The 22,543-nt window shown below is 28.0% G+C and overlaps 7 protein-coding genes across 7 annotated transcripts; 4 read left to right on the forward strand and 3 right to left on the reverse strand.

Annotated features, from left to right (window-relative positions):
* Positions 1-73: 73 nt before the first annotated feature.
* On the reverse strand, positions 74-571 carry GO595_003763 (uncharacterized protein; the record flags this gene model as incomplete). Its single annotated transcript, XM_067916819.1, has 1 exon — positions 74-571. One exon carries the CDS (start codon positions 569-571, stop codon positions 74-76), a length of 498 nt encoding a protein of 165 aa, XP_067776050.1.
* Positions 572-1,114: 543 nt separating this feature from the next.
* GO595_003764 (protein phosphatase PP2A regulatory subunit B) lies at positions 1,115-2,374 on the reverse strand (the record flags this gene model as incomplete). The annotated part of the gene is made up of 1 exon (XM_067916820.1): positions 1,115-2,374. The coding sequence occupies one exon, from the start codon at positions 2,372-2,374 to the stop codon at positions 1,115-1,117; it is 1,260 nt and encodes a 419-aa protein (XP_067776051.1).
* A 10,498-nt stretch (positions 2,375-12,872) lies between these two features.
* On the forward strand, positions 12,873-13,988 carry GO595_003765 (radical SAM domain containing protein; the record flags this gene model as incomplete). The annotated part of the gene is made up of 1 exon (XM_067916821.1): positions 12,873-13,988. One exon carries the CDS (start codon positions 12,873-12,875, stop codon positions 13,986-13,988), a length of 1,116 nt encoding a protein of 371 aa, XP_067776052.1.
* A 459-nt stretch (positions 13,989-14,447) lies between these two features.
* On the forward strand, positions 14,448-16,010 carry GO595_003766 (MatE family protein; the record flags this gene model as incomplete). Its single annotated transcript, XM_067916823.1, has 1 exon — positions 14,448-16,010. One exon carries the CDS (start codon positions 14,448-14,450, stop codon positions 16,008-16,010), a length of 1,563 nt encoding a protein of 520 aa, XP_067776053.1.
* Positions 16,011-19,248: 3,238 nt separating this feature from the next.
* Positions 19,249-20,109, forward strand: GO595_003767 (uncharacterized protein; the record flags this gene model as incomplete). The annotated part of the gene is made up of 1 exon (XM_067916824.1): positions 19,249-20,109. One exon carries the CDS (start codon positions 19,249-19,251, stop codon positions 20,107-20,109), a length of 861 nt encoding a protein of 286 aa, XP_067776054.1.
* A 479-nt stretch (positions 20,110-20,588) lies between these two features.
* Positions 20,589-21,032, reverse strand: GO595_003768 (N-acetyltransferase eco; the record flags this gene model as incomplete). Its single annotated transcript, XM_067916825.1, has 1 exon — positions 20,589-21,032. One exon carries the CDS (start codon positions 21,030-21,032, stop codon positions 20,589-20,591), a length of 444 nt encoding a protein of 147 aa, XP_067776055.1.
* Positions 21,033-21,263: 231 nt separating this feature from the next.
* GO595_003769 (proliferating cell nuclear antigen) lies at positions 21,264-22,058 on the forward strand (the record flags this gene model as incomplete). The annotated part of the gene is made up of 1 exon (XM_067916826.1): positions 21,264-22,058. The coding sequence occupies one exon, from the start codon at positions 21,264-21,266 to the stop codon at positions 22,056-22,058; it is 795 nt and encodes a 264-aa protein (XP_067776056.1).
* Between the last annotated feature and the right edge of the window lie 485 nt (positions 22,059-22,543).

The following is a 22,543-nucleotide window of genomic DNA, read 5'->3' on the forward strand; positions in this document are numbered from 1 at the left end:
AAAGCGTTTTCATTGAATTATGGTTGTAAACGGTTGTCAGTCAAAAAACAATAAGTCACATAGTTTAGTAAGCTTATATGGATAGGCATCTCTTGGTGCAGACTGGTGGAATTGACTTTGTGCAGATTTCGTGGCAGCGCCTTACAACTTTAGCAAAATTTTCTTCATCATTTGCAATGACTGAAATGATCTTTGAACCAATCTTGATAACCTTAGTTACTACCTTGACAACCTTTCCAAGCTTCTTGAAGAACTTCTTAAGTCTAAATTTGTTTTCACCAAGTTCTGGGGCTTCTTCGAGAACATATTCAACTTCATATTCATCATCATCTTCTTCATCGTTTGTAACTTCATCAATTACATCAACAACCTTCTTTGTCTTGTCAACAACATCCTTGATCTTCTTAATGACTTTCTTGATCTTGAATTTGTTTTCGTCATAATCGTATTCATCATCATTTTGAATAGAAACTGGTGGGATTATTGGTTCAGTTGGGACCGTTGTTAAAATTGTTGGCTCAAGTTTAATTGGTATCCTGATTGAGCGTAAAGCAAGGAGAGCAAAAAACATTTTGGCAATTTGACGACGATTTGAAAAATATTTTGTAAATCATTCAAACTTTAAATTACAATTCAATATACAAACGGTTTGAATTGATGTAAAAAAACATTTCGAGGGTGAAACCCTTCATCACAAAATGAGCGCTTTTGGAAATAATCGGAGTTGATTACAGGAATCACTATGGTGAGTACTTTATGTGCAATTTAGAGGGAGCATTGTAGCAGAAGCTGAAGGCCTTCTAAAGCAACCCCTCTATCATTTTTGCACATGGAAGGAGGATCTTCCTGATTCGCACCATGAAAATATAATTGATTTTATTAAACTGTTTTTCTTGAAATCTATTAATTGTTGATTTATTTATTATTTTATTTGAACCAATTTTTATTTAAAGCTTTTTAATTAGAGCATATTTTTTTAGAATAAAATCATTTGAAGGAGAATAAGATGAAATTCGAAATATTTTTTTTTTGAAAATATTATTACTTTGTGTACACAGATTAACGACAATTTAATAAGCAAGTCAAAAAATAGTAATTATTTACACACGATTTTTTATTGATGTGTTTTACCTTTAAATATAAATAAAGAAGAATTTGGCGCCACTGCAAAGACACCGTTTGTTGGATGCGCGCCAACCGCCGTCACTTTTTTATTAAAGTCTAACCTTGTGTCTGTCGGTTTTTTAGCTTTCGCACTTTGTGCTCTATGTGTACATTTAGTTTTATTAATTGGGTTCCATGATACAAAGTCACAAGAATATTTCCCTGTTATAATGCTACCATCAGGCATCATTGCCATATCAAATTTGTCATTAATAAATCCTTCACTAATTATCCAATCCATTTGTGTTGGGTACCATTGTACATTTGCTGTTGCTATTGGTGCATTCATATTACGAAAATCCCACATTTGTAAATCGCCAAATGTTCTAACAGTAAATGTTCTTGCGTCTCGTGAAAATATAATTGATGAAATTGGCTGTGTACCTGAAACAGTTGCTTCAGTTGAGAATGTGGATAAACTAATACTTATTGATGGTGATATATCTTCTGGTTGTTGTCGTAAATCATAAAGTTTTACATTGCCTAAGGAATCGCCAACCAAAAACGAAAATGGTAATGATCTATGGACTGATGCAGTTGTATATGCTACACTTTGATTTGGATCAGGAGTAGATCGAACAATAGTTACTGGCTTAGAAAGTTCGAAATCCCACAAGGAAACATTATTTTCGCCTATAGATAAAAATGACTTTTGATCTTCGAGACAACATATTTCAACATTAAAGTCACCTGAATAATCATTAAAAGATTTGACATGTGTAGGAAAATATCGTTCATGTTTAATGCTTGGAATTGGCGGAATAAAAGTATCAAAGGAATTACCAGAACTATTTTCCCATGAAAACTCTTTTGTATAATCAAGACGCCAAAGCTTAACTTGACTACTATTACAAGAAAGAAAAAGAGGGTTAAGAACAGTTGTAGGAACCCATTTTATCGAATTAACTGTTTTTGAACTAAAAACAGAACGTAAATAATCAAATTCGGAAATATGAGCTTCAATTTGACATACAAACGAAAACTTTGGGCCTGTTTTAGGATTGTCGTCAATTGAAAAAATAATAATTCTTCCACCATGATCACCAACAGCCAAAAATTTACCAGCAGGGTCAAATGATATAACGGATATTCTGTCTTCTCTTTTTAATAAGGCAGGTGCTACATCATCTCCAAAAGATTCTATGAAATCGACATCCATTCTGCCAAAGAAACCGTTTGTTAAACACGGCACACCCCGAACGGTTTTCATACAGAAATTTCGAGTTTTAATTCAAATTTAGATGTCAAATTCGCTTTTTATTGAAATTTATGAACCGATTCAGCAAGTTTCTCAATTTCTTCTTTTGTGAAATTCACTTTCTTTGTACCAGGGATAGCCATCATAACAGGTATAGGAATTTTTTCTCTATATTTTGGATCATATTTTAATGGAACGAATTCCAAAACTAAATCATAATGCTTCGGTTCAAAGTTTAAATTCTTCATTAGTTCGCAAATATTTAAAGGCATTACTTGTTTATTATATTTAGAGAGTAATGCCCTTAACATATTTTCATAATTCCTTGATTGGTTATTTAAATATCGAACAAACGTAACCAAGAAATACAAAACCCAGTTTTCAGAGGGAATTTCGGTTTTTTGAATGGATTCAAAGTCTCCCAAAATTATCTTAAACAAAAGTTCATCGTCAGAATATTTTTCTAATGATTTTTGACAGTAACCGTCAACGTCATTCAAACCAATCAATATCCCCATTGAAAACAGAGGTTTTTCTGAGAAGGGGAGTTTTGTCACTTCATCGAGAACGTTTAGATTCATGAAAGAATTTGACGATTTTAATAAACAATAATTTAATAAATAAAAAGAAATATTATCATGGAATAAGAAGAATGAAACAATTGCGATTAGCACGAACTTATTTAACAATTTTTCATTCACGTTCATTAAAGGTAATAATAAACATAAAGCGACTGAAAGTTCTTTGGAATTTATATTAAATTCGGAAATAATTTTATTAATGAAAACTTCAGTATCATTTTCATTGTCATTATAAAACGGTATTTGAAAGACAGTTCCTAATAAGGAATTTTCTTTCTTAAATAAATCGAAAATTTTATTTTTAATTTTTATGTCTTTAATTTCATTTGATAAAACAATTGCGATTTTACATAAGTTTTTGATTCGTTCATCAGAACTATCACTTTCGGAACAATATAACTTTCGAATTTTTCGAGGATTTTCGATTTGTAATGTTCCTAAAACATTATAAAACAATAAAGAAAATTGATTATTAAATGTAATGAATGAAGACTTAAATCGTAATTTAATTAAATGATAAATTAAATCCGGAATTAAATCCAAATCAAATAATTTCATTTCAAGTAATGAATTAATTATAGTAATTCGACATATTAAATCATCTTCTGATTTACTTTCACTTAAATTACTAAAATAATTCGACGAAATTTTTGGTAATTTTTGTGCTAAGTATATAATAATCTTTAATTTGTTTTGATTCTTTAATTCTTTTAATTTATCAAACCTTTCGCATATTTGTTTTTCTATTGCAAAATTCGACCAAATATATTCATTAAATAAAATGTCATAATTTGCATTCTTTAAATATAATGAAATGAATTTATCGAAAAATATTTCTCGATTTTCATCATCTAAAGATATTATTTTAACCCATGGCGATATATACATTAATAATTTCGGTAACTTATTCGATGATATAAAATCAATTACTTTAAAGAACTCGTTTACGAAAAGTGGCGCTTCAGAAGGATTTTGTTTTGATATATCTAATGAAACCATTTGTAATATTTTTTCATGACATTCCAATGTTAAATCCAAAGGAAATGACAAGAAGTTAAATGTACGATTAAAATCATAAGTAATATATATACTTCTGATAACTTGGAAAGCAGCTTTATTTAATTCTTCATTATTCTTCGAGTTTATAGTATTAGCTATAGCTATATTTAATAAGATCCATTGTATAGAGTTTTTATTGATATTAAATTTCTTATTTAAAGTAGTAAATGAATGACCTTTTTGGATAGCAATGTTTAATAATGAATATAAATTCGAATCTGTTGATGATTTAACAATGATAGAATTAGAATTCGTTTGTTTTATTTTGAATTTATTATCTTTTTGTAATGATATTTCTGATATTGTTGAAATCGGTATAATAAATTGTGTGAAAATCGGATAATTTAATTCTTGTATTATTTGAATTGATTTTTCATGTATTCGAATTAATGAATCTGTTTTATTTACAAATGCTCTATGGATTGATTCATGAGGTGATAAACTTTCTTTAGTTAAACTTGGTAATTTAGTTGAAATCTTTCCAATACTTTTTATTAATACATTTGGATCTCTTACAAATATAAATAAATCTTTATTAATATGTGGACATTTCTTTAATAATATTGTTACGAAACTTGATATCGGATTTACAATGAAAACATTTTTAATTTTAGTTAAAATAGTTTCTGGTATATTATATATATAATTTAAAACTAAATCAAATTTAGGATATAACGTTTTATCGAATTTAGTGAAATCTAATAATATATAAAATGGTTCTTCACATTTTTGGATTTCATTAAAGAAGTAATATATCAATGCTTTTTTATCCGATACTTTTGGTATATACATTGAGATCATATAAAAACAATTATTCTCTCTAAAGAACCATTTTGAAAAACTTGAAAAATTAATGTCACTAAAGTCACTATTCATTAATTTCGTGAATAATATTGATGTTGAATTTAATGTATTTGTAGTCTGAGTCTTTTCAATAATTGTTTGATTATTATCTTGTAAATATTTTAATAAATTCGATGCTTTAACTTTTATATCATTTGATGTTAATTCTTCGATTTTGGTTTGAAGTGGATTAATACATATAATTAAATTCTTTGTTAAAGTTTCAATGATTTTTGATTCATTAAATTCTAATGTTTCATCTTCTTTAGTTTCAGGATCAATTTTAATTAATTCATGAATCGATTTAAAGATTTCATCACGTGCTTTATCAGATACTTTACCTAAGTTCTTATATTGTTCACCTTTATCTTCAATTGATTTATTAGATGTTAATGACATTAATATAACAGAAACCTTTTTCAAACAATTCTTTTGTTCATTAGAAATAGGCCTTTGTATATCAATCATATTTAATAAGTTTAATGACAAACAAATAAATCTTAAAAATATTAAACCGAAAACAATTTGTAAACCTAAATCTTCGAATTTCTCAATAACTTTTTTATATATATGTTGTATAATGATAATTAAAGTTTTTGGTAAATTTAATAAACATTTCGAAATTCGATTAACTAACATCAAGAAAAATTCGATGAAATCTTCATTATTTTCATAATTATTTTGTGAATCAATCATTTCGATAATTGGTTGTTTTAATGTATTAATTAACCATTTACTAGCAAATATTCGAGGTGTAAAACCTATAACTCTTGAAGGGATTTGATTACCTCTAAGTAATGCATTTTTATTTTCTTCTCTAACAAGGTTTAATTCATTTGTTAACATTTTATCAATGAATTCAAATGCAACATGTTTTAAACATGAAGCTTCAAGTAATGCATAAGATATTGTTTCAACTTTAGATAATGGGACTATACCTATTAATAAATCAATTAATTGGAAATTGTTCTCAAATAACATATCAAGTAATGATATTTCTGGTTGAATTACTAATGGTATAATTGATTCAATTGGCTTTTGTAATGTTGAAGCTATAGCATTTAAAAATATTGTTTTCACTGTTTCTGATGATTGTAAACATTCTGGAATACAATGTATTAAACCATTTTGTAAATTATTTTGTAAAATTGTAATTAAAAACTTTTGGATTTTATTATTAAGTTTATTTTGTGTTTGTGAAATGTTTTTAATTGCACATTCGATATAAAACTTAAATTTATTAACTGATTGAGATTCATTAATTATTAAATCTTCTTCTGTTTCAAAGAATTCGATATTCTTTAATAACATATCCATAGCTTCGAATGTTAAAATTTTAAAGTTTTTAATGTTTAAATCATTTGATATATTTTCTTGTGATTGTGATACCCAATTAGCCAAATTATTTGATATATAAATTCGTTCAGGTATAGATAAATCATTACCACATAATTCGACTAATGTTATAATGAATTGAATACACGTTATATGTAATTCACTTAATTTGATTAAATTACAATAATTAGTACAACAATGACCTAATTCACTTAAACATTTAATTGATGTTTGTAAGAAATCTTTCCAATGTTTTTGTTTTAATAAGTTTTTCATTAACGCCATTGAATTATTAATGAAAATTGTATTCGAACTTGTTACTATTATATGTTGTTCATCATTTGGCATAAATACTTTAATCCATCGTAATAATAAATTAATAAAATATTCATAATTTTGTGGTAATAAAGCAGGTGGTAAACAATTAATTACTGCTTGTGATAAATCATCTTCATAACTTAAAAACATATTAACATAATTTAATATTTCACGTGAATCTTCTGATTGTATTGATAATAAAACAGAAAAACAATTTGAAAACTCATCAATTAATACTGAAAATGGTTTTTGTACATCAATTTTATCAGTTATTTTAATTGATGATGATATTTTAGATGAAACTTTCTTGAAATATTCTGTTAATGAATCCCAAATTATATTTAAGTTCTTTGAAGGATTTTTAATGAACTTTAATGATGATATAATCGATGGATGGACGGCAATTATCGATGTTTTATTTTTACAATTTGTTGTTATAATTTGATAAAATTCTATTGGCATATCGATGTCATTAAATTGCATTACATTTATAATTTCTAAAATATTCGAAAAAATAGAAATTGCAATTTTACAAATGTTTGAAGAGAATGAAATCAAAAATATAAAAGCACATTTCTCAAAGTCATGTAATATATTTAATATATCATTAATAATATTTTCATCGAATTCATGATTTTGTAATAATAATAAAATGAAATTCGAAATCGTTAAAATAATTTCTGGTATTTTAAATGTAAAAGAATTTGTATAACTTAATGATTTCTCGACAACAAATGAAGAAATCGTTGATATAATTAACTTACACATCATTATTATCATATAATCATCATCAATTTTAGTTATTCGACTTATATCAAAGAATCCAATTAAAGCTTTAGCACATTCAATGAAATCATTCGAAAAACATGTCATTAATAAAATGACAAATGCATTTTGTGACTTCTTAAAGAATAATTCCATTAATGAATAATCTTTCGAAAAAGCTTTACATATAATTCGGAAATATTCTGGTGATTCGAGATCAGATGAAAATTGTATGATAGCATTTGATGATAAATCAATTAAATAATCGATTTCTAAATTTCTGACTTTATATGACTTAGATAATATTTTAAAGACATATAAACCTTTCGTTTGTGTTAATGTTTTATTTAATATTTGTAAAAATTTGGTAGAAAATAAGGAATAATCAAAAATCATTAAAGCTAATGGAAAATTAACAAATAATTTGTCTTTGACTTTCTTAGGGAATTGTAAACATTCGTTTGTGTTTTTCTCGATGTAATTAATTAAAAAATCAAAATGTGGAAATGTGTCTAAAAGTCGATAATTCTTCATATAAAAGATCCCTATGTTAATAATATCAAAGGAATTAACAATTTTAGTGATATCAGAAGAGTTTTGTGTGATGGTCTGATTCATTAAATTCATAAAATCAGGAGATAAAAAGAGTTTAGGCAATAGAAAATGAATGGCAAATATGGCGTTGATTTGAGTTTTTGGGATTTTTTGGATAAATGATTCAATTAATGGGAAATTGGTCTTCGTTTTAAATTGATCAATATAACTTTCTGGTGAGGCTTTAAGAGACTTCTTGATAATATTTACAATGAGTTGTGGCGTTTTGATCTTTTTGATTTTAAGAAGTTGTCCATAATTTTGCGATATGATTTCTAACGAACTTTTAGCTGTTTCAAAATCTAAAGAGATAAGTGAAAATAAATGTAAATATTTGGTAAGGATGTCTGTATGACCATGATCTACTTCTTCGAGAATAAGATTTGAGATATGATTATAAATAGAATTACTTAAACGACCAATACTTTTGGTAAAGCGGACAAAATACTTTGTAATGGTCTTATAAAGGGCTTCAGATGAATCAGAAAATAAAATTATTTGTTTTATAATCGATGTTGTTTCAGTTGAGATTTCCTGAAATATATCTTCTTGATTATCGATGTAATCAGAAACACATTGATTTGCTAGTTCAAAGTAAATACAAACTGTTTCAAGATCAATAATTGAGATTGTTGATGAATGGATTCTTTGAAGTCTAGTGTCAATACCTTGTAAAATGGCTCTTAATACAATATTTTTATAAAGGCTAGAGAATTTTTTGATGATATAAAAACCTTGGGAAAAATTAATTGATAAAAAATCTATTCCAGAAATCGGCAATGTATCATTAGAAATAGATATATTCTGAAAATGTTCTGTAATGCAATTGTTGAGACGATCCAAATAATTCGAAATAACTGGAATTATATCATTATTTGCCATTTTGGGATTACAATTGTATTATATTATTATAATGATATAAATAAAAGTTCTCAAATATTTTGATGTCATTAAGTATTTATCTCAAAATTATTCGCCATCTTTTTCTATTCAAATTCCACGCGACTTTTTCAATATCAAACCGTTGCAACCACAATCAATTGTAATTCACACATATTGTCACTTTTTGATGTAATTAAATCTTTATTTATATATATTAATATACATTCATTTGGTTAAATGAATGCCTGCGTAGCATAGTGGTTATTGCGTTCGCCTTGTAAGCGAAAGGTCGGCGGTTCGACTCCGCTCGCAGGCAAAATTTTTGATTTTTTTATTCATCCTGAAAATAAGTCTACTAAGTAATTTTTTTATATAAAAAAATAAGCATCACTCATATTTATTTCCATTAAATCTTTCATGAAATATATCTTGACGTTATAGGCTTATGATACATAAGGTAAAACTATTGTATTCATAAAACAGTTATTCTATTTTATGAAAGAAAAGTAGCTAATTTTAATAAAATTTTTTTCCCATTTTTTGTTTTCATATCGAGAGGTTGCTACGGTTATTTGCATAACTTTTGTTTTTCTAAATTTAGAATGGGAGGCAATATAAGTCAAATATTTGAGAGCGACCAAAAGCAACACGCTGGAAACCTTCAAATGTTGCAGAACTTAGAGCAAGTAATTTTCGATTTAAATGATAAAAACATTGATGATACTATAGGATCTCTTTTAGCAAACTTCCCACAAGAGTTTCCATATTCATACAATTTAATTATAAGTAATTTAACATACTCATATTATATATCAAAAGGACTTGATCAGCTATGTCTTGAATTTTTAAAAAAATTGGAATTAAAAGAAAATGAAATTGGTCTCAATAATAACAAAATCATTGATATATTTATAAAATGTTTAATATCTAAAGATACGCAAGAATCAAATTTTCTTTTGGAAAAAATGATTGAAAACAATATGGCCGATCCTTTAATTTGTAAAGACAAATCAACGCCATACTTTGCACATCGCATTTCAATTGATAAAATAAAAAAAATAAAATCAAATAAATCTTATCGATACTTCTTGGAAAGCATTGAAGAACTCTCAAAGAATGATTGGCAACTTCATAAGCAATATGTTAAAGAAGGACATAATCCAAATGAAATTGCAAGAATAATTCGCAATGATGAAATAGAAAAACTACAAGAAATATCATCACAAACAAATTTTGATTTCAACCAAAAAATAAAACCATCACTTTATGAAAGATGTTCATTTATTAATGACGGTTGTGTAACATTAATTGGTTATGCAGCATTTTTTTCTTCAGTAAATTGTTTTAAATATTTACTTATGAATGGTGCAAATGTAAAGAAAACAGGTAAATATGCAGTTGCTGGTGGAAATGAAGAAATCATTCATTTATGTATACAAAATCATTCTGAATTTGACGATGTATATGAAACAGCAATTAAATTTCATCGAAATGATATCTTTAAATATATTTTTGAAAATAGAATAAAACAAATATATAGTTTCAGGGGGGTGGGAATTAATTGTATTTTATATAATAATTATGAAATTATTTCATTTTTGTTTGAAATAGGAATGATTATTGATAAATATATAATTTTGCGTGCTATTGATACAGGAAATTTATTTATAGTCCAATATTTTATTGAAAAAAACCCAATTTCAATACGTTTTTCTGATCTTGATTCGGTATTCGAAAACAGAGAACTATTTAATTACATTATTAATAACAAATATTTTAATTCTGAATATAAAAATGTTTTTATTAATGGTTGAATGTTTAATTATTTTATATAAATTTTCATAAAAATATTTAATGGTTTGTTTGTTTATTCTGCACGTAGAGGTCGCACTGATATATTTAAATTACTTCTTGAACAAAAAGGAATCGATATTAATGCTAAAGATATTTGTTTTTATTATTTTATATTTGTCTTAATAATTTTATATTTCAAAATAATATTTGGAAATTATTTAAATTATTTGAAACAGCACTTATGAATGCATCCGAAATTGGTCATACAGAAATAGTTAAATTACTTCTTGAACAAGAAGGAATTAATATTAATGCTGAGAGTAATTCTTTGTATTTTATGTTTATTTCAGCAATTTGGCATTTCAAAATATATATTTGGAAATTATTTAAATTATTATGGACTGCACTTATGTATGCATCTGAAAAAGGTGATATAGAAATAGTTAAATTACTTCTTGAACAAGAAGGAATTGATATTAATGCTAAAGATAAAATTTATTTATTTTGATTTTTATTTATTTTAATAATTTGATATTTCAAAATAATATTTGAAAATTATTTAAATTATTTAAAACAGCACTTATTAGAGCATCTGAAAAAGGTCATACAGAAATAGTTAAATTACTTCTTGAACAAGAAGGAATTGATGTTAATGCTAAAAATATTTATTTGTTTTATTTAAAATTTATTTTAATAATTTAATATTTCAAAATAATATTTGGAAATTATTTAAATTATTTTGGACAGCACTTATGTATGCATCTAGCAGTGGTTACACTGAAATAGCTAAATTACTTCTTAAACAAGAAGGAATTGATATTAATGCTAAAAATATTTATTTGTTTTATTTGATATTTATTTTAATAATTTTATTATATTTCAAAATAATATTTGGAAATTATTTAAATTATTTTGGACAGCACTTATTTTGGCATCTTCAAATGGTTATACAGAAATAGTTCAATTACTAAAGAAACACAATGCATGCTAATGAAAAATTATATTGGTTTAATCCGAGCTAATTCAAAAAATTTCTACACTTTGCTAGCAAATCAAATAAAAATTGAAAGATTGATTTGATTTTGTTATTTATATTAATTTTAAAATACACATACATAAAATTTATTTTATTATTTCTTCAAAATTATAATTCAATAATCGCTATTCATCTCTATCATAGGTTTACATGATGGACATCTTCCAATGCAACAATATTCATTTCTTACCTGTTTTTCATTCTTAAATCCAATTCTTCTAAAACCAATAGGTTCATGTGATTGATGAACACAAACAACAGATACATTCTCGGATAACCCGGTAACAATTTCATCATTCTTGCAATAAATACAGTATTAATCCCAGGATTAGCTGGAACCTCATTAAAACCTTGTGATATATTCCACAATACTTTAGACAGTAACGTAAAATCACCAGGTGCACAAGGCTCAGCTTTAATTTTATAAGTTTCACATGAATCGACAATAACAAATCTATCAATAGTTTTACACCACGAATCGACATTTTTAAGTTTCCATGTCTCAGATATAAATGAAATTAATTCATTCATAGTTATATTATTTTTATTTAATGTATCGCTACGCAAATTCCATCGTAACCTTCGATAATAAATTGCTGTATTAAATTGATGAGTAGAAACAATTTCAAAAAATTCAGTAGGAAATAAACAATCGAAATTAGTAGTAAAAATAAATTTCCCTTTCGATTGACATATGCCAATATTCTTTGCAATATATTCGAAAAAGGCATAACGTGAGTTTAACTTTAACTTCTTTGTGTTAAGCAACTAATTCAGCATAGCCAAATAAACCTAAATAAAATATGAAACATGTAACTTTTTATTAAATAAATCATGTACAGCAGAAAGATTAGCAGATTTATTGCAATTTTTGTTTAGAAAATGAAAAGGATTTATTTTTTAATGGAATAGTTTTAAATCTGGATGAAACTTAAATTAAACAAGGAATTAAAAATGGTGATATAATTGAATGTAAAATTATATGTAAAATTTGATGATATGTTTAATAAAAATGTCAAACTATTTCACGAGAAATTGCACGAGTTTTAGATATGCAAACAGATAAATTGAAATTAATAAATGAAATCAGAAGTTCACATTATAAGAATATGATAAGCAGAGAATAAGGAGCTCATAGATAGTAAACACACAAACATTGAAAACTAATAAGCTGTATAAAAAGGATGATGCAACTCAGTATAAAAAAGCGATCGAATAACCGCTGATATAAAAATGAACTTCTATAAACCGTCATGACCAAACGCAGTAATTCAATTTTTGTGTCACATTGGCCCTCAAACAAATGCTTTGGTTTGTTACACTTACACAAGAATGTAACTTTAAATGCAAATACTGTGGAAGTGACGAAAACTTTGATATTGAAGATCTCTCGCCTTTTCCAGAAAATCTTACTTATAATCCCGATAAATTAAAAAAACTTAATGAAGAAGAAGATTTAATTATCTGCTTTTATGGTGGTGAACCACTTCTCCGAATTGACCTTATTCAACAAATAATGATAATGATACCAAATGCCAAATTTGTTCTTCAAACAAATGCTTCTTTGTTGAACAAGTTACCTACTGAAAACCTTCTCAAAATGGACGCAATTCTTGTTAGCATTGATGGTGATGCTGCTGTTACCAATCTCAATCGTGGGCCAAGAGCTTATGAAAGAGCAGTTGCAAATGCAAAAGATGCACGTGATCGTGGATTTACTGGCGATATGATAGCGAGAATGACTGTTGGCGAAGACTCTGATATATATAGAGATGTCAATCATCTTCTTAATGTTGAACATAATGGAAAGAAATTGTTTGATCATGTTCACTGGCAATTAAACGTCCAATGGGACACACCTGCTTATTCTGCCTACAAAGATTTCTTTGGATGGCGTGACAAAAGTTATAATCCAGGAATAACCAAACTTGCTGATGAATTTATATCATGTCTCAAAAATGGTACAGTACTTGGAATTACACCATTTCTCGGACTTATTTGGTCTTATCTTACAGGTGAGAAATTTGAAACTGTTCGTTGCTCATCTGGCTGGGAATCATTTAACATTGAAACAAACGGTGATATAACAGCCTGCCCAATTGCCCCAGAATTCGATTCCCTTGGTAACATAGAAACTATTCTTAGCGTCAAAAAAGTTCATCATGCTGAGAAAGTTCAAGAACCATGTTCATCATGTGAAGTTCTTAGTGAATGTGGAGGACGTTGTTTGTATTGCAATAAGACACAATGGTGGAATGAAGATGGATTCAAGGAAGTTTGTGTTACTGTTTTCCATTTATTGGAACAAGTCAGAGAAAGAATAATGCCAGTTGTCAGAGAAGAAATTGAAGCTGGACGTAAAGTGCAAGAAGATTTCCACTATCCAAGCTACAACAACAGCACAGAAATTATTCCATAAAGTTGTCAACTTCTCAAAAAATTCTTTTAGTTCAATGGTTTATATTTACGTAAAATGAAAAAAATTCAAATTTTGGTTTTGCTATTAGAAAACAAAGTTTGTTTTTTTTTGTTTCATGAAACAATGTTGTGAGTTAAGTTAAAATTATCATGCAATTGAATTAGATTCAAGAAGAAACAAAGATCTTTCGATCAATGATTTTATTTTGAGAACGTTAAAAATTATCGAATATTTGACAGTTGTCATGCTAAATATCTGACTTTATGTGAAACGATCAGCAAACTTTTTGAGAATAAACGATGTAAATTCTACAGTACTCTAACGCCCTTACATATTCAAAAAGCTGTTTAACCACCTAAAATTGAAAGATATAAACAGTTATTTTGAATGAAATACCGTTTTAACCGTCAGATTTTAGGAGTTGCTCTCAATTTAAATATCGACCTTTACTTCACAAATATGGGAAGGCGTCGCGTTTCGTCACCTCTCCTGATCTCAAATCCTGAGACCATAGCGTCACTTCAAAGCAGCAACATAGAATCAAATTTCAGCAAAGAAGATAAAGAACTTGGATCGAAACCACCACTCAGAACATTTTTATCCATGTCAGTTGGACCCTTAATCTCACAACTTGTTCAAGCCGTATATGGAATTGCAGATTCCTTATGGGTTGCAAGTACAATTGGCTCTGAAGGCATATCAGTTTTTGGTGCCGTTTTTATTGTTGAATTTCTTGCCATAGCAGTTTCAAATTTCCTATGTATTGGTTTAGCAATTCGTGTTTCTTATTTGTATGGAGAAGCCCGTGGGGAAGAAGTTCCGCAATTGTATATTGATTATATAAGATGTTGTGTAATTCTCGGAATAATTGTACCCTGTATAATCTTGCCAATAACACGGCCCTTAGTAGAGTGGTTTGGTGCTAGCAAACACCTTTCTCTGATGTGTCTTCAATACATGATACCGATTACTGCTGCCTGTTTCTTTAAGTTCTTATATATGATGAACTGTGGCTTGTTACAAGCGCAAGGCCGTTCATTTTTATATGGGGCCATTCAAATAGGAGCATTAGTTGTTAACATGTGTGTCTTCGATCCAATCTTTTTAAAGGTGTTAAGGTTACCTATATGGGGTGACTCTTTAGCACGTATTATATCTGAGGCAATACCAGGTATAGTATTAACATTTTTAGTTTTTCTTGGGAAGTTTACCATTAAAGTTGAACCGAAAATGTTTTTAAATCGTTTCTCGAAAGAAACGTGGCCAGCTTTTAAAGTTGGCTTTGCGACATTTGTATCTCTTGTTTCTTATTCGATCCCATTAGTTTTAATGCAAAAGTTTGTTAATGAAGCAGCGATATCGATGGGAGTATATGATGATGTAATAGAAGTTTGGTCTGTTAATGAAAAGTTATATCAAATAGTCGGAGGTTCATGTGATGCATTAGCGTTAGGTTTATTACCATGTGCGTCATATGCATATGGTTCCGGTCGTATGAATAGGCTTTTGAAGCTGTTCTTGCATTCATTATGGGTTTCTACTTTGTTGGCTGTTACGTTTTCTGTCATTTTAATTTTCTTTCCGAGTGAAATCGCTTCTCTTTGGTCAAAAGATCCACAATTCTTATATTGGGCAAAACAAATGATACCAAAAACTTTTTATCTTGCTCCTTTTATAGCTTATCAATATTGCGTACCTGCATTATTACAATCGTTACAAAAAATCGTAGCTTCGACTGTATTAAGTATAACTACACAGCTTTTGCCTTTGCCTGTCTTTTCTACTGTTTTATATTTCACTAATAAGCATGACCCTGCAAGGATACTTTATTCTTATGCTTTAGGTGATGCTTTCGCATTTATACTTTGCACTGCTTTCTTAATAAAGCCTTTAAGAGTTTTATTAAAGGCTAAAAAAGATGAAGAATTGGATGATAGCATTGCTTTAACCCATAAGAGCCAAAGTGATACCGCATTATTATATACGATCGGAAGTGATTCAAGAAGTAAAATATGGCAATGAGGTAAGTTAAAATCAAATATTTTGGAAATTGATAATATATATATATATATATATAATATTTAATGAAAAATTTGTCCTTTTGGAATAGAATATGAATATTTTTCGAAAGAATTATATACATATTTTTATTCAAAAATTTGGTTTTTGTCTTTTGAAATATATCATATGTTTTGAGCTCCACAATGAAAGACTTCATAAGGAACAAATTGATGTTCTTTTTTGTTTTTTTAGAAAAGAATATGAATATTTTTATTCGAAAATTTAAATTTTTTGTTTTTGTCTTTTGTTTCATATAAAATAGAAATATATCATATGTTTTGCACTGCACAAAGAAAGATTTCATAATGAAACAAATTTATGTTCTTTTTTAAATTTTTAGGAAAGAATATAAATATTTTTCACAAGAATTGTTTACATATTTTTAAGCGAAAATTTGAATTTTTTGTTTTTATCTTTTGTTTCATAAAAAAAGTACCAAATGTTTTGCACTGCACAATGAAAGACTTTATAATGAAGCAAATTTATGTTCTTTTTTATTTTTTTTTAGGAAAGATTATGAATATTTTAATACAAAAATTTGATTTTTTTTTGTTTTTGTCTTTTGTTTCATATAAAATAGAAATGTACCAAATGTTTTTCACTACACAATGAAAGACTTTATATTGAAACAAATTTATTCTTTTTTATTTAAACAATATTTACAAACCATAATATACATTTATTATTACTAAAGAAATTGAAGTTTATTTGCTAAAGCATTTGTTTCACTGTTAATGACTTCGTTTTCCGATTGTTTTGCTTCTTCGAGCAAAACCATTAAGTTCGGGCTTCCCAGCACATATTCCTTTACAATTTCGGGGCTCATATTGTATAATATATTTAACAAATTCAACAAATTTATTACGCAAAACGAATTCATTCCGATCATTTCCGACGCAATTCTCAAGCATGCGAAAGCAGTTTCGAGACATTCCTTTTTAGCGTCGAATGAATTTTCGTTGATTGCGTCAATTAAAAACAAAGAAACTGCGGAAATTATTTCGGTCATTAAATCCACGGCATAAACAGTTTCATCTTCTTGATCGATTACATCCATTTTAGGTATCACAACGATTGCAGTTTTATATATAGAAAACAAGCGTTTGAAATAAGGCGAAAAAATGTTTTTAAATGTTTGATGTAATTTATTAATTGATTCCAAAACTAAAATCCGTATTTCTATGTCGTAATCGTTATCTAAAATCTCGAGAAAGATTCGAATTATTTCATTAAATATAAATTTCGTTTCGGGGATTTTAAACAGATAATATGATATACATATTATTGATGTTTTAATCAGATTTATATCTTCGCTATTTAAACAGATAATAATTTGCTCAAATATATATCGAAGTAAATTGGAATCTTTAATGATAATACAAATGGATGTAATCAATTGAAGCGATGAAGGAATTTGAAGTTTGCTATAAATGATTTGTATGTGCGGAAGTATTTGTGGATAATAATTCATAATTCGATCTTGTAACATGTCTGTTAAAAATGTGATTAAATTAAGTAACGAATTTAAATATGAAAAATCAAAATTTTCAGAATTAAATTTCGTAATGAGTTCAAACAATTGGATAATATATCGTTCAACTAATTCGATATTCATGTTTTTCTTGAATATACCAAGAATACATTCAATAGATGTTTCCGTTGGAATAGAAATTAATGAGTTTATAGTTATATTAATTTCGTCGATGTTCATAACATCAATTAGATATTCAATGATTTCTTTAGATTGTTCACCTAATGGCGTTGGTATAAGTTCGATAAGCCGGGGGATAAAAATGGCATAATTACGTTCTATAGGTGTATAATCTAAAAGATTATATAACAAGTTTAGTGATTCTTGAACAATTCTTATCGGACCGTTTAAACCGTTCATGATAACGGTCGTGACTTGTGAAACGTGTGCGGTTAAGTCGGTTTCTGGATTGAAATATGAAAAAGAGGCCGTTAAGCAGAAAAGTGCCGTCTCGACTTTTTGTGGTGTTCCTGCGTTCAAATTTTCAATACCGTATTTGAAAAGTGCTTGTGTCATTTGTGGGAATTTATAAACAGAAGAAAGAATGCATTCACGTGCTGCTATATAAGGATACCAACATTCAATGTCATCGATTTCTGTGATATTTGGAATTAGTTCTGCAATTTGTAAAAGTATTGGAAAGATCACTTGAAATAATTTCAAAAGCCCTTCTTCAATATTTTCATTTGTCCACTCTTTTTCAATAAGTTTTTGCCACATTTGAATTATGTTTAAAACAATAAATTCATTTTGATTTGATGTAGTTAAATCAGTGATGCTTTGACCAAGAACATCAGTTAAACAAAAAAATGCATCAGGTGATTGAGATGCAAACGAAGTTAAAAACTCATAAATGTTTATCTTTAAGTTTGGTGTTATTGATAAAGAAAAAATTTTATTAATAAAAAATTTTTGTTGCATTAAATCTGGAATAACATTTGGGATAATTGGAATTAGAACAGAAAGAAGTTCGAGCAAAAGTGATTTTAATTCATCGTTGACGTTTTGAAAGAGAAATGTTTGAATTATGTTCAAGATTTGAATTTGTGTATTTAATGATAAAATTGTTTCTTGCAAAATAAAAAGAAGTGACCTAAATAGGGGATAAGGATTATTTGAGTTGACTATCATTTGGCAAATAAATGGTATAATTGGATCATTTTCATTCCATTCAAGTAAGTAAACTGCAATTTGACCTAAAAGATCAGATGTGTAAAAAGAAAGATTAACATTTGATGTATTAAGAAATGGGAGAATAAGAGTAACAAATTCATTAGTAAAATTAACTGGTATTAAATAAAAAGATAATGAAATTTCATTTGATTGTTTAATTTGAACAGCTTTTCTAAATGAAGAACGGGAAAGAAGTAATGCCATTAAAACAGATTGCTCAGGAACATTTCCGGAATTTTGAATAATTGAAAATAATATTTGAATAAATTCTTCTGGATTTTCTTTCCTTAATGAAATAATTTGTTGTTCTGCCTGTTCTCTTATTTGGTTGTTTGGGGATGTTGCATTAAATAGAAGTTGTGCAATCCCCAAAAATTTATCCATTTCCCCAAAGACCGTTTATAAAATCAGGTGTACGATAGATGCGGTTTATGTGTAAACTATATAAAAAACCGCATATGAAAATAAACGTTCATATAACCGCCGATTATTGGGATGCGAACTCCAATTAATCAGCTTCATGATATATCTACACAAGAAATATTTAACAAATTAGCAGCAGTTGGAACCTTCCAAACGCGTCTTCATTTTGAAATGGGAGATGAAGATGTTATCACAGAATCTGATTCAAATAACATTTGTCATAATATCAATTTCATCCCATCTATCCCAGATATTCCTACAGGAGCTGCTGTAAGGCTCTTTCAAAATCTAAGATTCAAATGGCTTCAGAATAATATTATTTTTATCAATAAATTCATATTCAGTATCAACGGAAAATCAGCAAAAATTAAAGCTAAACGCACAGTATCTCCAAATGGAGACGGTACCACATCACGATCCACAGTTACAATTTCTATTCTTGAAACAGATTTAAACGAAGACGTCACAAACAAACTTTTCAACTATATTACATCTCGCGTTAAGAAAGAGAATGATTTGCTTTCGTTATCGCAAGGCACTAAGATTATGATTCAAAATAATTTTTCATTACCATTTGAAAAAGTTTTTTCTGATGTCCGAAATTACATCTCTGAACTTGACCATTTACTTGAAGAGGATTCTTCAGTTGACGTTTCTATTCTTGATGCTGTTTCAGAACTTCAGCTCTTACTTACCGAAGTGAATTCTTCATCCAACAAAATTATGTCGGCGCTTCGACGAAGAGACGAACTGCAGCAACAAATAAAGGAACAATCGAAGGAAATTACAGAAGCAGCAAACGAAATCGAAAATGCACTTTCGCATCCAAAGAGAATAATTAAAGCGCCGGATAAAAAGAATGACATAGCGTTTGTGTTTGCACTAATACCGCTGTCTGTTGCATTGATAAGTTATGCCCTAAGAAAGAAATAATGTGTAATAAAAATTGTTTAGTTTCATACTGTTTAAATTATTTTTGTTCATTTTAGTTATTGATGATATTAATTTTGAAGATAAAGATTGGGAATCCAGAATATGTTAAAGGAATGGAGATATTGATATGCCACTACTTCTTGAACAAAAAAGATTAGTTTGAAATAATACTGAAGATATTTATTTGTTTTGATACTTATTTTACTAACTTGATATTTGGAAATTATTCGATATGCAAAGCAACTGAAAATTCATCCAATAAAGATACAAAAGTAATGATAATTTAAATAAAAATATTTTGTAACATCTATAACCAATCACTTAGGAAAGATTATTTCTATATATTTTTCTTCTGAGATTAATTTACAATTAAAAAAGCATTGACATCATTTAACCCTTATAAAAAATGTTGTTTTTGATTTGTTTTGAATATCATATTAAAATATCATTTACATTAAAAAGAATTGTTTATGTACAATTTATTCATTAATCTTCAAACAATATACAAATGGATTTGTTCCGCAATATTTCTTAGCAAATGACATTCCCAAATCTGTCGGTTCACTAAAGCAAACCATGCATTTAGGAATGTTCGATTTTTCTGTTTGGCGTGCTGCATCAACAAGAAGTGTCGCAACTCCTTTGCGTCGATGTTTTGGCGACACCCAAAATCTTGCAATTCCAAGTGGACATATGACTTTACGTGTTGAATCTTCAAGTAAAAACCCCTCCACATTTCTTTCGATCAAACAATATCCAATAATAAATGGCTTTTGAAGAGCTAGATAACAAGTCCAACCTTTTGGAAGAGGTGGTGATTCACCTAAATCATTTGAAGAACGCTCAATAATTTGTGTAACAAATTTTTTTACATTATTCGGTGAATTCTCATTTACTTGAAGAACACTAATATCACCTTCCATTATTATGAATTTTTTTGAAATTCTTGGTGCATAAATACCTTCAAGAAAACGTTCATGGTATCGCTCATGTGAAGCTTCTTCATCATGAACGCCTTTTTGATATAGCATTTTACATATTGGACAAATTATTATTTGTTGCTTTGTTCCTTTCAAGCGTTTAATTTGGCGGTTAATATGAACCAATTAATTTTAAACGTACAGTGATTCCACGACGGTTTTGCACTTAGCAAAATGGAAGCACGCCTTTCAGCACCACAAACACTCCGAAAGATATTGGACGCATTAAAAGAACTTGTTGATGAAGCAAATATTGAATGTAATGAAAGTGGTTTATCATTACAAGCAATGGACTCTTCACATTGTGCACTTGTATCAATGAATTTAAATAGCAAATCATTTGACAAATTCAAGTGCGACGATAATGAAACGCTTGGCGTTAATCTATTATCAATTCAAAAGATTCTTAAGTGTGGTGATAGTCAAGATACCTTAACACTTTCAACCAATGCAGATCATACTCAACTTAAGTTCCAATTCGAGAACGGTGGTCGATTTTCTGAGTTTTCTTTATCATTAATGGATATTGATACAGATAAGTTATCAATACCAGAAGCAGAACCAGAAGTACGTATCACATTAGGGTCCAGCGATTTTAACAAGATTTGTCATGATTTAACACAATTTGGTGATACCGTTAAAATTATGGTAAAGTCCAAAACAATTGTTTTTAGTGCTACAGGACAACTTGGAAACGGGTCTATAACATTAAGTTCATATGATTCTGTTGAAGATCGTCCAGTTGAAATCGAAATGGATAATTCAATTGATAAACTCGAGCTTTCATTTGCACTTAAGTACCTTAACTACTTCACAAAGGCATCACCGCTTTCAGATAAAGTTGTTCTCGAACTTTCTACAGGTCGACCACTTATTGTGTTATACCAATTAGACGATGACACAGGATACATCAAATACTATCTCGCACCTAAAGTCGAAGATGATGATGAGGACGAAGAAAATGAATAAACTAATATTATGTCCTTTTTCTCACGCGAAAATGTTATTAGTTAATAGTTTCAACAGTTGAAACTAATAATTTGATTGAGGAAAAGATTCAAAATGCAATTGAAACCATTTCAGAGAAATTACCCCAGTATAAATAATATTTTGTGGTTTTATTTAAATAAAATACATACTTAATTAATCATTTGCGTATCATTGGATATCAATCCATTTAAGCAATTTGACATTTTCTATATTTAATTATTTTAAGATCCTTTGATAAGGGTTGCTTTAAATTTAAAATATTTTTAAACATTGTATATAATTTTAATTTATTTATATGGGAATTAAACAAAAGTAAAAATATGGTATAGCTCTGCAAATATGTACTTGTTTATTGATGAGTATATACAATTATATGTTATTTTCCATTAAAATGACAAGTTCGATGGTATAACATAAATTTCAAAAATCGTTGCACACTTCAATCTTTTTATTTTCCTTTGGAA

This window comes from Histomonas meleagridis (assembly GCF_020186115.1).
Source record: "Histomonas meleagridis strain 2922-C6/04-10x chromosome Unknown contig_23, whole genome shotgun sequence".
NCBI lineage: Eukaryota > Parabasalia > Tritrichomonadida > Dientamoebidae > Histomonas > Histomonas meleagridis.